The following is a 15629-nucleotide window of genomic DNA, read 5'->3' as shown; positions in this document are numbered from 1 at the left end:
AAGAGTGATCACCCTGGTAATATTGTTGTTGACCCAAAATGTGTGACAGTAATATAACAAGACTGCTTTTTCCTTGTGTGGCTCAGAACCTGGCTTTGGAGATCACTCCCAACTGTCGTCCCAAGCCCAGAGATGGAATGCGTGCTTTGTTTTCCAGGGTGATTGCTCTAGATAGAAAACATTCCTGTCTCACTGCTTTGTTCTCACACCTCCTCTACCTGAGGAGAAACACTCCTTTGGTTTTACTTGGTGACTTGGAGACCTTCAGGAGGAGTGTGTGGTAGGTGAATCTAGTGGAATCAATGCACATAAGGGAAGCAAGGAGATTCCAGATTGGAGACTTGACCCACTTGCCACCTTGAGTTCACGGACCTCTTATTTTAATCACGAAAGATTTTTTGGTGTTAGGTGAGCAGGAATTTGAGGACAACATTGGTTTGTTCCTAAAACCCCTTGTTCTTATGCACAGGCTGTTCTGAGAAATGGAATTACTGGATCACTGGGAATTTGCATTTAAAATTTTAATAGTGGTAGCTAAATTGTCTTTCCAAAAGGCTGGAAAAATTTACACTCTAAAAAAAACAACCTATGGTGGCGGCTCATGCCTGTAATCTGAGCACTCTGGGAGGCTGAGGTGGGAGGATTTCTTGAACTCAGTTTGAGATCAGCCTGAGCAAAAGCAAGACCCTGTCTCTGCTAAAAGTAGAAAAATTAGCTGGGAGTCATGGCATGTGCCTGTACTTCCAGTTACTTGGGAGGCTGAGGCAGGACGATCACTTGAGCCCAGGAGTTTGAGGTTGCTGTGAGCTATGATGGCGCCACTGCACTCCAGTCAGGGTGACAGAGTGAGACTCTGTCTCAAAAAAAAAAAAGAAAACAAACAACTCTATTAAAAATTGAGCAAAAGTGCTGAACAGACAATTCACCAAAGAAGACACACATATGGTAAATAAGCATATGAAAAGATGCTCAATATCAAATGTTATTAGGGAATTGCAAATTAAAATGAAATGAGATACCACTACACAAGTATTAGAATGGCTAAAATCCAAAACATTGACAATGTCAAATGTTGGCAAGGATATGAAACAACAGGAACTCTCATTCATTGGTGGTGGGAATGCAAATTGTACAGCTACTTTGGAATACAGTCTGGCAGTTTCTTACAAAGCTAAACATAGTCTCACTCTATGGATCCAGCCACTGCACTCCTAGATATTTACCCAAATGAACTGCAAATTTATGTCCACACAAAACCTGCACATGCACGTTTACAGAAGTTTTATTCATAATTGCCCAAAATTAGAAGCAAACAAGATATTCTCTAATAGGTGAATGGATAAACAAGCCCTGGTATATCCACATAATGGAATATTATTCAGTGACAAGTAGAAATGAGCTATTAAGCCATGAAAAGATACGGAGGATCATTAAATGCATATATTGCTAAGGGAAAGAAGCAGTAGTAGTCTGAAAAGGCTTCATACTGTATGATTCCAACTGTGTGATATTCTGGAAAAGGCAAGTATGGAGACGGTGGGTGCCTAAGGTTGGGGAGGGAAGGTAGGAGGAATGAGTAGGTAGAACACAGGGAACAATTAGGGCAGTGACACTATTCTGTGTGATACAATAATGGCAGATACGTGACTTTATGCATTTGACAAAAGCAATAGAACTGTACAGCACAAAGACTGACCCTAATGTAGATGGTGCACTTTAGTTAATAATAATGCATCAATACTGGTTCATTAATTGTAATAAAGGTACCATAATAATGCAAGATATGAATTTTAGTGGAAACTGGCTGGGGGAGGAGGAGTATATGGGAACTCTCTGTAGTTTTTTTTTTTTGTAAGGAGTAATTTGAATTAATCTGTAGTTTCTGCTCAATTTTTTTTATAAACCTAAAACTGCTCTAAGAAATAGTCCACTAATTAAAAATAATGAGATTAAAATTATACAGACTCACCAAGACTGTACATCTCCATTTTCACTACCTTTGTTTACTCTTTGGTAACCGAACTTTGACAGATGTTCAATCTGGTGGATCAAGTTTGGTCTTTTGTTGTTTTAATTTGCATTTCCCTGCATACTACTCGGGTTGATGATCTTTTCCAGATTGTTGGACTTTCTAAATTTCCTTTTTATGAATCGTCTGCTCCTGTCCTTCATCTATTTTCCCATTGACTGTTGACCTTTGGATTGTGAATTTGTGGGAGCCTAAAAATGTTTGCACATTAATTCCTTGTTTTATGTGTTGCAAATGTTTTCTCACAATCTGTCACTTCTGTTTTCAAGTTAGATAACGATTTCTTTTGTCCCACAGAAAGTTTTAAATTTTGAAGGAGATTGGCCTGGAAATGAGCTTCTGGGGAGACCTGGATCTGACTAGACCTCCAGACAAAGCCCAGTCTTGCCCTTTTTGCTCCTGATTCTCCAAGCTGAACTCAGAGCTGTCTAGTCCCACGTGTGCGTGGAGGCTGCTTTCCGCCATGTTCTGAGGCTGGCATGGCTTTATCTAATGGGATGAACCCGGCTAAAGAGATTAGCAAAATGTCTTGGGATCCCACTTTTAATCTGCAGCTTTCAGGCTGTCCCTTCTTGGCTGGGAAGGGAGCTGCAAGAAACAACGCCGAGGACCAGCCCCTGCGCAAGCTGCGACTCCGAGGCCCCTACCATTGCTACTGAGTTAATGGGGGTCCCAGGCTAGGGGGGCTCGACATGGGCAGCCCTCGGAGCAGCTCCCTGCAGCTTGGGCCATCTGCACCCTTCCCAAGGCCCTGAGTGGTCAGCCTGTGAGCTCATCAAGGTTAAGAGTGGGAGCTGTGCTGTGGGAGGCTGCCCGGACGACGCTTGGCAAGCATGGCGCTGCTGAAAGTCAAGTTCGACCAGAAGAAGCGGGTCAAGTTGGCCCAAGGGCTCTGGCTCATGAACTGGGTCTCCGTGTTGGCTGGCATCATCATCTTCAGCCTCGGGCTGTTCCTGAAGATTGAACTCCGGAAGAGGAGTGATGTGATGAATAATTCAGAGAGCCATTTTGTGCCCAACTCCTTGATAGGGATGGGGTTGCTGTCCTGTGTCTTCAACTCTCTGGCTGGCAAGATCTGCTACGATTCCCTGGACCCAGCCAAGTACGCCAAGTGGAAGCCCTGGCTGAAGCCGTACCTGGCCATCTGTGTTTCCTTCAACATTGTCCTCTTCCTCGTGGCCCTCTGCTGCTTCCTCATGCGGGGCTCGCTGGAGAGCACCCTGGCCTACGGGCTCAAGAACGGAATGAAGTACTACCGCGACACAGACACCCCGGGCAGGTGTTTCATGAAGAAGACCATCGACATGCTGCAGATCGAGTTCAAATGCTGCGGAAACAACGGCTTTCGGGACTGGTTTGAGATTCAGTGGATCAGCAACCGCTACCTGGACTTTTCCTCCAAAGAAGTCAAAGAGTGAGTGGCCTCCAGTCCCAGGGTCAGAGCTATATGGGGACACTGAGGCCCCATTAGATGAGCTGCTTGGATAGGAGTCCCTAGGGAAGAAGCCTCAGGCGGGATGGGTGTCTGCTTTATACAAGAGGGATGGGGCTGTTCTCAGATCACATGTGCTGAGACGGTAGTTGGCTACCTGTCTCATTCACTCAAAGGACATTCATTCTGTCCCAGAAGTTTGAACTTCCTGGTTAGTTCCAAGGTTTTCCAACCTTTGGAGTCTGTCCTTGGATACGGGGGAAAGAACAGAGAGGGAGTCTCTCTGTCAGGAGAGACAGTAGCTATAGCTCTCCTGTAGCTCTGGCTCTGTTGTTAATGGCTTGTGACCTTGGGCAAGTGACTTGCCACCCTGGGCCTTCACTTTGCCTGTCTTCTAAATGAAGGCACTGGAAATAGTAGTTTTCCAACCTCACCTCCTAGCTCTGTCTTGTGCCTTGGCATACAGCAGGTGCTCAGTAAAGGCCTCGTGATATTTACTTCTGAAATCATGATAGTGGCACAGGATAAAGTATTTCTAAAGTATTCGTAGTGTATGTAAAAATAAAATCCTGCCATGGGCTGTAGGGAGGTGTTGGTAAGAATCTCAATCTTTGTGTTAGAGACAACAGCCTGTGTGCTGATTCTAGAAGGCTGCTCTTCCCAACACAGTGGGTCTTGAGTGACTTTCCAGGGAAAGGGCAGCCTGCCCTGACCCGGCAGTTCTCCCTCATCTCTTCTTTGTGTCTGACTCTACTCTGCCCTGGCTGAGGTTAGGGTTCACTTGTTCATCCAGGTGATTTTTCCTCTGAGGAAGGCTGGCAGGTCTAAGGGGGACTTGAACTCAGGGTGTTGGCACCAGGAGCAGGACATGCCTGAAGCCCAGACAACATTAATGAACCCCAGACAAGTGTTTTACCCACCCTGCAGATGGGAGGGAAGTCAGAGTGAAGGTCACTGCTTGGATTTTATCTCCTGTGTGGATGGAGATTACTGCTACAAATCCCCAGTCAGAGGGAGGATTGTAACTGGCTCTGCCCTTCCTAGATGATGGGTCTGCAGGGACAGCACAAGGTGGCATGATTTATATAAGTCACCTCAGGAGGATATGAAGCCAGAGGGACAAGCAGAATTCCTGGGGGCTGAGAGAGGCCAGTGGTAGGACCAGCCGTTGTGAACTGAAGAGAGGGGCTTTTCATCTTTTCCTCTTATTTCCTTGATTATCTTCTGCATGGAGTCAGCGCCTGGAGAGACATTCACAAATCTGTAACTTCAAATCCCCTTTTGTCCCAGAGTAGAGAAATTATCCAGGTCGCTCTACTTCCAATGGTCAGTGGATCCCAAATTCCAGGCGAACATTTAGCTTAATCCAAACTCCCAGCTGGGCACGGTGGCGCACATCTGTAGTCCCAGATACTTGGGAGGCCGAGGCAGGAGGATTGTTTGAGGCCAGGAGTTTGAGTTCAGCCTGGGCAAAATAGCGAGACCCCATCTCTAAAAATAAAAAAATTAAAAAATACAGTGACAATATCAAGAGAAACAAAAACAAGAAGAGAAATTCAAACCAGATTCTCACCCACAACTTATCAATGGCTTTAATTTTTCTACATTTCAGTCTAGTCTTGTTAACCCTTATATAACAACCTAGTATAACCACAGTCTAAATACAATTTAGCGTTCCCTTTTGTAATCTGAGAGTATAACGTTTGGAGAATGTTCAAAACAATCATGTTTAATTTTTGCATCGTATTCCACTGAATGAATGTACACCCTTGGGTGAGCTTTTAGTTTGTTTTTGCTCACCTCTACCATAAATAACACTGGAATGGGAATCTTTGAGCCCTTCCCTTCTCTCTAGCTTGTGTCTTATGTCCCTTAGGCTAAATTTCCAGGAAGAAAATGTATCTGTTGGCATTAACTTTCCACAAAGCTGGTCTTAAGAGACAATGATAGGCCGGGTAGGGCAGCTCATGCCTGTAATCCTAGCACTCTGGGAGGCCGAGGCAGGCAGATCGTTTGAGCTCAGGAGTTCAAGACCAGCCTGAGCAACAGTGAGACTCCGTCTCTACTAAAAATAGAAAGAAATTAGCCGGACAACTAAAAATATATATAGAAAAAATTAGCCGGGCATGGTGGCGCATGCCTGTAGTCCCAGCTACTCGGGAGGCAAGGCAGTAGGATCGCTTGAGCCCAGGAGTTTGAGGTTGCTGTGAGCTAGGCTGATGCCATGGCACTCTAGCCCAGGCAACACAGTGAGACTCTGTCTCAAAAAAAAAAAAAAAAAGACAGTGATAGAATTGAAATGCCTTTCTCCCTTTCAAAACCTCTAGTGACCTCACAGCGCAGTGGTGTTGCCTGCATTTGCAAGGGTACAGGCTGATGGGGTCACTTTGCCAAGAGAGGGTCACATTGGCATTTCCCGCTGCCTTGTAAATTGACGAGCAGTGAACAATGCCCGTCAGGGATGCAGGTCTTCTGGGGTTATGTCCAGAAAACTTCCTGGAGATCGATTTGCTTGAAAGCCAGTGCCTGGTACCAGCGCAGAGCACAGCCCTTATCGGTTGGGGAACGATGAAGGCAGGCAGGAAGGAGGGAGTGTGGAGTGGCACTTACCCCCACCCCAAGGGACGCTACATTTTTTTCTTTTTACATCTTGACTGCTGCATTTAGGAGGATAAATAAGTTGACACGACAAAGCTGGCTCCAAAAACCTTCCCTGAAAAAAATATATTTATTTCCTTGAGCTCACAGTCACTGGCATGGTGACCCTTTACTTTCGTCTGGATTTTTTGGGCAGGACCCCCAGGGCTGGGATTCTGACGGCAAAGAGGTGGGACCCAGCAGGAGGGCAGGGAGAGGGAACAAGTTGATCATTCCCCAAGATCTTTTTAAAAGGAATTCTTTTTTCCTTTCTCCTTTCCCTACCCAATTTGGACGAGCCAGTGGAAAGGCTGCAGTGAGCCTCATTGTCCTCCTTGAGCCTGAGGACTCTGGGGAGGGGATCCTGGATCCCAGAGGGTGAGTGGTCTGGAGAAAACGCACAAGGATCCCCACCTGATGCCAAGGCTGGGCACAGGCAGTGTGTGGTGCCTGTGATTTCCCGTCACTTCTGCAGACCGCATCCCTGGGGCCACGAGCTCCATCTTCATTGTCCTAGGGGGCCCCAAGTGTGGGGAGCACACCTGGGGGGACCCTAGGGAGCCCAGCCCCTCCTCTCCGGGGCTGGACTGGAGATGCTGGAAGGTGAGGACCTAATTTGCTCTAGCCTAGTCCGGCAAGCTATGCGCCGGGGCCTGTGGAAGGGACTGGAAATCATGGGCACTGCACGCTGCCCAGTCTGTCTTTAATTTTCTCTGATTGTCTCAGAATATCTTTTATAGTTGGTTGTTTAAAAGAGGATCCAAACCAAGTGCATGCTTTGTGTTTGGTTGTTTGATATCCTACGTCTCTTTTACTATACGGCAGTCACTTGTTTCGTGCTGTATGTGTGCTGGAGAAACTGGGCCATTTGTCCTGTAGAATTTCCCACATTCTGGAGTTGGGTAATTGCAGCCAATTGTGTCATCTAACTTGTTCTTCTGTCCCCTGTATTTCCCCGTAAACCAGTGGTCAGGGCTGAGGTGTGGTTGGATCAGGCTCAGCTTTGGCAAGAACACTTTGTATAGTGCTGCTTTGTGCATCTTACTGCATTTTGCGAGGGACGTGAGGTCTTCAGCCAGTTTATAACAATGCCTTTAAAGTTCTCCCCTGTTTTCAGGATGAGCAAAGCTGCAGTGTCCTGGGGTGAAAGGCAGGGCATGAGAGAGCTCAGAGGTCTGAGGAACTGCCAGACAGGCAGGCCGAGCCTGGGGTCCTCAGTCTCAGGGATAAGCTGGCGCCAAGCTCTCTCACTTCGCCATTCTTTCCAAGGAACCCACAGGCTACAGGTACCCACTTGCTCTTCCTGAACAATCTGTAGATGACTCAAGGAGGCCAGGTCTTGGCTAGTGGGCTGTCTCCTCCCTCAGACCAGGGCTCCCCAAGGACAGGGCCATGTATCCCCTCAGACGAGGGTCCCCTGAGGACAGGGCCGTGTCTCCTCATGTCCCTCCCTCACCACCTACAATACCTTGTATCCAGTGACTACTTGTCTTAGTCCATTTTGAGTTGCTCTAACAGAACAGCTGAGACTGGAAAACTTATAATAAATAGAGATTTACGTCTTATAGTTCTGGAGGCTGGGAAGTCCAAGATTGAGGGGCCCTGCATCTGTCAAGGGCCTTCCTGCTGTGTCAGGCCGTGGTGGGGGCAGAGGGCAAGAGAGCATGCGAGGGCAGGGGCTGGGGAAGGAGGCCGAGCCCATCGTTTCCATCAGGAGCCCACTCCCGAGATAATGGCACGAGCCCACCCTTGCGGGCAGAGCCCTCATGACCTCACCACCTATGAAAGGCCTCACCTCTCAACACTGTTGCAGCGGGGATTAAATTTCTAACACGTGGTATCTGAATCTATCATATTCAACACATATTCAAACCACAGCACTACTCAAAAAAGAAATCTTAACTACTAAGCGCTTGCCATATACCAGGTTCTCTGTGTGTATTATCCCATTTAATCACCACACCCTTGTCAGGTATTTAAATTGCCATTTCCCAGATGAGAACACTGAGGCTCAGAGAGGTCAAGGCGGCTGCCAGCTTTCGGGGGTGTCACGGGGCGCTCTGGGTGGGGCTGACTCCTTCCCGGCTCTACTCCTGCCTCCTCCTCCCACCCCTGCTCATTTGCATACGGCTCTCCCTATTGGCTTATTGATTCGCCTACTAAATTATGTTGGCTTTTCCAGAAAAACTCTGACCTGATGATTTTCCCAGGGTCTATGTGGCGTCGCTGTGGGAGGGTGGCTGGGAACGTAGCCCTTGTCTTAATCGAGGAGGCCCTTTCCAGCCCTGGCGACTCCCTGAGCAGAGAGAAATTTGCAGCCTGGGAAACACGGAGGATATAAATAGCCGGCTCACGGCCTAAGGCGCTCTCCTCTGCCTGGCTTTGTCTTAAGAGGGAGAGGGGGCCTTAATCTGTGCTTGGAATGAGGGCAAGCACTGAGTAGACGCGATGATGTTGGGGTGCGGGAGGGATGGGTCCAGAGGTGTGAGACCCCCAGAGGCCCCAGGCTGGGGGCCCAGGCAAGTCCCAACCTCCACCAAGCTCGGCCTGGCCCCCGCCATGCTGACCCGGCTCCTGCTCTGAGAGGGTCCCAGTCTGAGGTCCTGTGCAGCCCAGCAGGGTGGGTGACTTGTCCGCTGGGGCTCAGGGAGGTGGGACAGGGAAGGTCAGCAGCTCAGAGCCTCTGCTGGCCTCAGCCCACACACCAGGGACCTGGCCCTCACCTCAGAGACGAATCAGAATGTGGAGGGAGGCCTGGGGGCGGTGCAGAAGGATGGGTGACCGTGGCTAGGAAAGGGCTCCCGGTCAGAGATGAGGGGAAGGAACTCACCCTTTTCCAGGAAGTTTAACTAAAAAACAGCCAACAGTCAGGGGAGGGACAGGAGAGTCAGGGAAACTCTGAGGACAAGTGGATAGTGCTGTGGCTGGGCCTCGGCTTCCTGCACGGCTTTGGGTGTGACTTGCCCTGCTTTGGGCCCCACTTTCTCCTCTGTAGGACAATCTGATGGCTTTCAGGTCCTGTCCAGATGGCTCCGAGTGGGGAGGGGCCAACATTTTCTGAGGGCCTACTGTGTGTCAGGCCTGCATCTAACCTGTTACTCGCCCGGTCTCCTTCACCCGGCCCCACAGCCCTGAGAGGCGGCGGGGATCGCGCCCATCTCACACGGGGCCGGAGAGGCTGAGCCCCACGGCCCACGGGTTTGGGACTCAGTGTGTGCTCTCTACAATCCGCACCTCCCCACGGGGACACTGGGAATATTGTGCTGGGGAGAAGGCTCAGGGACAGGCCAAAGGTCAGGAAGAGGGACAGGTGGCATTTGAGTTTGGGGACCCTTGGCCTTCAGGAAGGAGGCTGGGGTTGGTCTGGGGGTGACAAGTCTGCTCAGTTGTGCCCAAGGCTGTGGGCCCCTCAAGAGGGGAGTGGGAGCCCCATGCTGAGGCCCCTCCAACACCTCCTGCCCCACCTAGGACACCCTCAGCTGGCACTGACCCAGGGCCCCAAAGGGCCTGGTGCCCAGCCAGGGGCTGTAGGGGCAGAGCTGAGCAAGGCACGGTTTCCGCACTCCCCATGCATGTGGCTCTGGCGGGAATGGGAGTGGTGGGGGCGTCAGCCACTAGTGTCTCCCGGCGCTTGTCTGGGGCTGCCAGAGAGCGCTGCGCTGGACCTGCCACCAAGAGTGTCCCACAGGGTCCTGCCCTCAGGGAGCCGACAGCTGCTTCGCCCCAGCTGGCAGTGCCTGTGCCGCCACCTCAGCAGCGCCTGCTGCCCTGAGATGGGTATCACATGGTGGGCTCCGTCTTCACCACCCGATGTCAGCTCCCGAGCACTCAGCTCTTGCGCTGCCACCCGCCCAGCGAGGTGGCCTTGGTCCACGAGCTCACACCTACTGCACACCTACTATGTGCCAGGCAGGCACTCTTCAAGCATTTTTACATGTATCATTCCATACAAGCCTCATGTCGACTCTATGTCACATATAATGACACAGAGGCAGGGAGGGGTCAGGAACACGTCCAGGGGGATGGAGCGGTGTGTGGCTGAGCCGAGACTCAAACTTGGGTCCTCGCCCACTGGATACTCGCTGCACTGCCTGTGCCAGTTCTCTGGCCTTCCTAAAGCCTTAATTATAATGGACGGGAATCCACACAGTTCAAAGAAAAGGAACCACAAGTGGAAATGGCTCCTAAACATACCAAAACATGCTCCACTTCACTCAGAGAGAGAAAAATGAAAATTAAAACAACACCAAGATGCTACTTCTCATCTGTCGGGTTGGCAGACATCAAAAGTCTGGCGTGTGCGGGTGTGGCTGTGGGGACAGGCTCTCCGGAACACGTGGGGGTGTGACTGTGCGACCCCCAGGGTACACAGCAGGGATCTGGGGAGATCACCCTTCAATGCAGGAATCCCTTTTATTTACCTTCTAGATATGTTCACAACATACAAAGTGACCAATGCCCACGTTTGCATTAACAGGAAACTTGGCAAAACCCAGACTTCCCTCAGGAGGGAACTGGCACATACCCAAGGAGTCATCCACACAGTGGAAACACCATGTCATGTGTTAAAAAAAAATCCAGGACACTCTCCACTGACAGCCGTGAAAAGATCTCTAAGTTGTAGCTAAGGGCACAAAGAAAGGCTCAAGACAGTGTCTATATAATGTTACTGTATGGATTTGGAAAAAATTTGAAAATTTGCAGAATGTGTTTGCCTGTCCAAGCCCGAAGACCCTCTGGAAGGACAGGTAGAGCTGGCCACAGTGGTAGGGACTAGAGGCCAAGAGATGAGGAGTGGGAGACTTTTTGTATTAAAGAGATTTTATTTAGATGCTAAACATGAGGACATCTTTCAGTCTAATTTTCATTTCAATGAATAGCATTGAAAATAATTTCTACTGTAAACAATTGCATGCTTTCTATTCTTGTGTTGTAAAGTCTGCTATTATGCAATGCATTGTCTGTGTGCTACTGCTTTACTCAAGATGACATGCACACAGTCAAGTGCACAAATCTTAAGCGTGTGGCTCCATGAATTTGACACATAGACACCTGGGTAGCCACACTCGGGTCAGGCAGAACATGCCCAGGCTGCCAGAGGGGAAGGTGAGACGTTCCACTTGCAAAGATCCCTTTTGAATTCTGGACTTGTGTGAAGATATGATGTGTTCTAAACAAACACACGTAAATACTGGGAGCCCTGTCAGCCTGGAGGGTGGAGCTGAGCTTGCAGCCAAGTCCCTCCTTCCGCTGGCTGGGGCGGAGTTCCCTGAGGGCCAGGACTGTGCCTGCCTCGGGTCTTCATCCTCAGCCTCTGCGCACGCCCTGGGAACATCTGGCTGGAGGGGGCCTTGGTCACTAGTGACCCGTAAGGGAGAGATGAAGTTGGTGAGGGAATTGGGGGCTAGTCCTATAGTCACACATGGCAGCCAATACCTCGTCCATGGACACTGCTTGTCCTGCTGCTCTTCCTACCAGCCTGGCATGGTCTCAAGAAATTCCTGCAGGCTGGGGCCCAGCAGCACACGGAGTGGCTGGGTGACTTCCTATATTTCCTATTGACTTCCCTGTTGGATCACTATCTGCCTCAACCCTCTAGGACGTAAGCTCCAGGAAGGCAGGGCATTCATTCACTACTCTATCTTCAGTGCCTAGGACGGTGGCTGGTGCATGGTAGTTGCACAGCAAATATTTATTGAGCGAGCAAGAGAATGAATGACTATTCTAGGTTTGCAAAGGCCGGGGATGGGAGGAACTGGTGCCTGGTGAGAAGCCTGTCTCCAGCTGTCTGTTTCTCCTCCAGTCGCATCAAGAGCAATGTGGATGGGCGGTACCTGGTGGACGGTGTCCCTTTCAGCTGCTGCAACCCCAGCTCACCGAGGCCCTGCATCCAGTATCAGATCACCAACAACTCGGCACACTACAGCTATGACCACCAGACAGAGGAGCTCAACCTGTGGGTGCGCGGCTGCAGGGCTGCCCTGCTGAGCTACTACAGCAGCCTCATGAACTCCATGGGTGTCGTCACGCTCCTTGTTTGGCTCTTCGAGGTAGGCCCTGGGCCAGCGGGGTTGAAGGGGTGGAGCCGGCCTGGAGAGTTCGCTTCTTCCCTCGGAATCAGCCTTTAGTCGGCTGCGGGTCAGATCAGCCTGGGCTGGACCCCAGTCCTCCACTTTTTTTTGTCTCTTTCCCATGACTTAAAAAAAAAAATAATTTGTTAAGGTGAAATACACAGAACGTAAAATTAACCCTTCTAAGGTGAACAATTCAGTAGCATTTAGTGCATTTGCAAGGTGGTGCAACCACCTCTATCTAGTTGCCAAACATTTCCATCACCCCCAAAGCAAACCTCGTACCCGTGAAGCACTCACTCTCCCCACCCTGCCCCGGCCCCTGGCTGCCTAATCTGCATCGTCTCTGTGGATTTAACTATTCTGGACATTTCAGATAAGTGGATCCTACCATATGTAACCCCTTACATGTTTGGCTTCTTTCACTTAGCATGTTTGGGAGGCAGGTTCATCCTGTGCCTCCACTTTTTGATTCTGAGGTCTTGGGAAGTTATTTCACCTCTCTGTCATACGGGGGAATAGCATGTAGCTTTGGAGACTATTGGGAGGAAACGCATACAACAATAGGTACCTTGGGGGTGTTCAGTAAATGGGAACTGTTTGGATTTGTGTTTCTTGAGATGCTGGTCACCATTTACCTGTTAGTCTAACTATTTGCAGGTTCATCTATCTCGTCTGTAATGCTTAACTCCTGTCTGTGGCTATCGGGTTTGCGATGTAAGCAAGCCCTCAGTGAACGTGTGGAATTCATTCATTGATTGAAGAGGTATTTCTTACTGTGTGCCAGGCACTGCTCTACGTGCTGAATGAGAGGGTGACTCCAGGTGCCTGCTTTGAGCTACTCTGACAGCAGAAAATCCAGAACTCCAAAATCCAAATGCACAAAGTCAGAAACATTAGATGGGGCAGCATTTTCCATCAGAGAAGATTCCCTGAAGGGTTCCTTTAAGTTAGTTGCTTTCCTAGTGCTGTGGAAATTCACCCGGTTTATCACGTCTGTGGCTGATACACACTCACCACACGAAACGGTACTGCCCGGGAAGGCTTGTTTTACTCTTAAAGCAAACACAGCATATTCATGACTATTGGTCGCTGACTCCTCGAGGCAGAGTCCTGGGAATGAGCGGGTAGAATGAGGAGAGAAGCTTAGAGCTAGAAGTTTAAACAGTTGCATCCCCTGAAAACCCATGAAGACTGAAAGGATAGCAGAAGTCAGTGGGAAGGTGGGGTTCCAATGGCTGCACCTCAGTTTATACAACTGTCCAGGAATCTAGTGACTGCATAGGACCACACTGGGAACAAGGAGTTTGAATGCCCCCGACTCTTACTCGAGGCCTTTAGTGGGCAGAGCTGTGATGGACACGAGGGTGGCTGAGCCTAATGATAGGATTCTGACCTTAGCCCTGCCCTCCTGGGCTTCACAGTCCAGTGAGGAGATGGTATCTAACTTATGCACCCAAGGGAGGAGCAAGTGTAAGACTCAGTGCAGCGGGCCTCCCTCAGGAAAGCAGGAGGTGATCATAGCGGATACATTCACACCAAGACGACTTCCTGGAGGAGGTGACTTTTTCCATTGTAAAAAATACTTACGAAACTTTCAATTGACAATAACAGTAACAAAAATCTAAAACTCTATCAGTTACAATTATATTTTACTGCTGTGATTATAAAATGCCCCCCAGAGTATTCATTTCACAGATGCTTTTGGTGCTGTCCTTGGTGCTGGGTGGATCAGATGGACAAGGGCCACCCCTGCCCTCAGGGAGCAGCTTCCTCCTCTCATAGTTTGCCACTCGTATGAGGAGACGCAGATGAGAGCAAACCAGGAATTCGTGTAGAACAAGTCGTTAATGGAATGTTATTAGAAAAGTGCAAATAATACCTACCAGGCTAACAACTAATCATGCTGACACTTCTATTTGTCTTCAATGTCACGAGCTACGGTGTGCTCTGCGCATACTGAAGCGTCCCAGCATCCATGGAGGCAGGCACCGTTTCCTCTGAGACTCTGCGAAGCACAAAGCAAGGTTTCCCAGACACATGACTGGTTAAGTGCCAGTGCTAGGTTTGAACCTAGGCATTTGGGCACCGAGTCTGCCATGATGCATGACAGAGAACATGACAGAGAACAAATCCAAATGATCCGTCACCATCATCTGTTCATCACCACACTCATCACAATAACGGAAGTACAGGGAAACCACACGTCACAGTGTTTGCAGGAAAGGAGGTGACTTTTTAATTTTGTCCAACGGAGTTACTGAACACCCAGTGTGTGCCAAGCAACGTGCCAGGAACGGGACTGGTGGTGGGCATGGAGGTGAAGGAACCTGGGAATAATGCACCCAGGATGGGGGCCTAGGGGAGGCCCGAGGACGAGCAGCAGGGAGCTCACCAGGGGGTGAAGCTGAATTAACAGGCCAACACGGAGAGGGATGATGCCCGAGGCAGAGAATCGCAAATGGCGAAGACCCAGAGGGGAGAAGTACGGGGTGTGGGAGAACCCAAAGAAGCCCAGGGTGGCTGGAATGGGAGGAGCAGAGGAGCCTGGGATGAGGCTGGAGGAAAGGCAGGTGTCTGGAGCACCGAGGCCAAGTCGGGGTGGGGCAGGCTGTCACCAACCAGACTCGGCAGAGCCCACGTCCTTTGAAGGGCTCCAGGGAGGAACAGGCTGGTGACTCCTGAGGTTTCCTAAGAGCCCAACTCCCGGCTACTTCTCCCAGGTCTCCTCTCATCCTCGTCTCCCTCTGCAGGTGAGCATCACGGCAGGGCTGCGCTACCTGCACACGGCGCTGGACGGCGTGCCCAACCCCGAGGAGCCCGAGTGCGAGAGCGAGGGCTGGCTGCTGGAGAAGAGCTTGCCCGAGACCTGGAAGGCCTTTCTGGAAAGCGTAAAGAAGCTGGGCAAGGGCAACCAGGTGGAAGCCGAGGGCGCAGCCGCAGGCCAGGCCCCAGAGGCTGGCTGAGGGCCCAGGGCCCCTCCCCTCCCGAACACTGAGCAGTAGGACTCCAAGAAACGCGGATACCCCCTTTGTCCAACTCTGAAAGCCCGAATCTCCCAAGGAGGGCGCCATCTTACAGACTCTTCTTGATGGTGGAATTTAAAGTTTAGGGTCCCTAAAGCAGTTGGTAAACATTTATTGAATGACTGACTCAAAATGTGAATGACTGAGCCCCCTCTCAGCCCCACTGCCCTAGGATGTGCCCTCATGGTGACTCAGGGGCCTCTCAGTGGATGACTAGCCCAGGACCTGTGTTCTCATAGTGCACGAATTCAGCTCCTCCCTACGGCTACTGGCCACATCCTAGGGGTGCTCCCCATTTAGAGTCTTCCTGTTATGAGCTCCACGTTGCTTCATTCTATATCCCAAGTGTCACTTGGTGCACAAGCCCAGGAGTCTGAAAAATGAATGGCCACGTTGTCTTTTTAAAATTTTTCATGCCAAGATTGACAGGTTGG

General features: G+C 50.1%; 1 protein-coding gene across 1 annotated transcript; it reads left to right on the top strand.

The window, feature by feature from the left end:
• The first annotated feature begins 2847 nt into the window (after positions 1 to 2847).
• On the top strand, positions 2848 to 15168 carry PRPH2 (peripherin 2). The gene is made up of 3 exons (XM_045541957.1): positions 2848 to 3443; positions 11902 to 12148; positions 14923 to 15168. The coding sequence occupies exons 1-3, from the start codon at positions 2863 to 2865 to the stop codon at positions 15133 to 15135; spliced, it is 1041 nt and encodes a 346-aa protein (XP_045397913.1). The 5' UTR covers positions 2848 to 2862; the 3' UTR covers positions 15136 to 15168.
• The last annotated feature ends 461 nt before the right edge of the window (positions 15169 to 15629 follow it).

Source organism: Lemur catta, chromosome 2, assembly GCF_020740605.2.
Source record: "Lemur catta isolate mLemCat1 chromosome 2, mLemCat1.pri, whole genome shotgun sequence".
Taxonomy (NCBI): domain Eukaryota; kingdom Metazoa; phylum Chordata; class Mammalia; order Primates; family Lemuridae; genus Lemur; species Lemur catta.
Note: the sequence above shows the minus strand (reverse complement) of the source record. Positions and strands in the feature narration are given on the sequence as shown.

Excerpts from the sequence above, each read along its gene's own strand:
- PRPH2 (XM_045541957.1), top strand. The coding sequence starts at position 2,863 with ATGGCGCTGCTGAAAGTCAAGTTCGACCAGAAGAAGCGGGTCAAGTTG. Across the intron at positions 3,444-11,901 it reads TCCTCCAAAGAAGTCAAAGA|TCGCATCAAGAGCAATGTGG; the intron begins GTGAGTGGCCTC and ends TTTCTCCTCCAG. Across the intron at positions 12,149-14,922 it reads TCCTTGTTTGGCTCTTCGAG|GTGAGCATCACGGCAGGGCT; the intron begins GTAGGCCCTGGG and ends CTCCCTCTGCAG.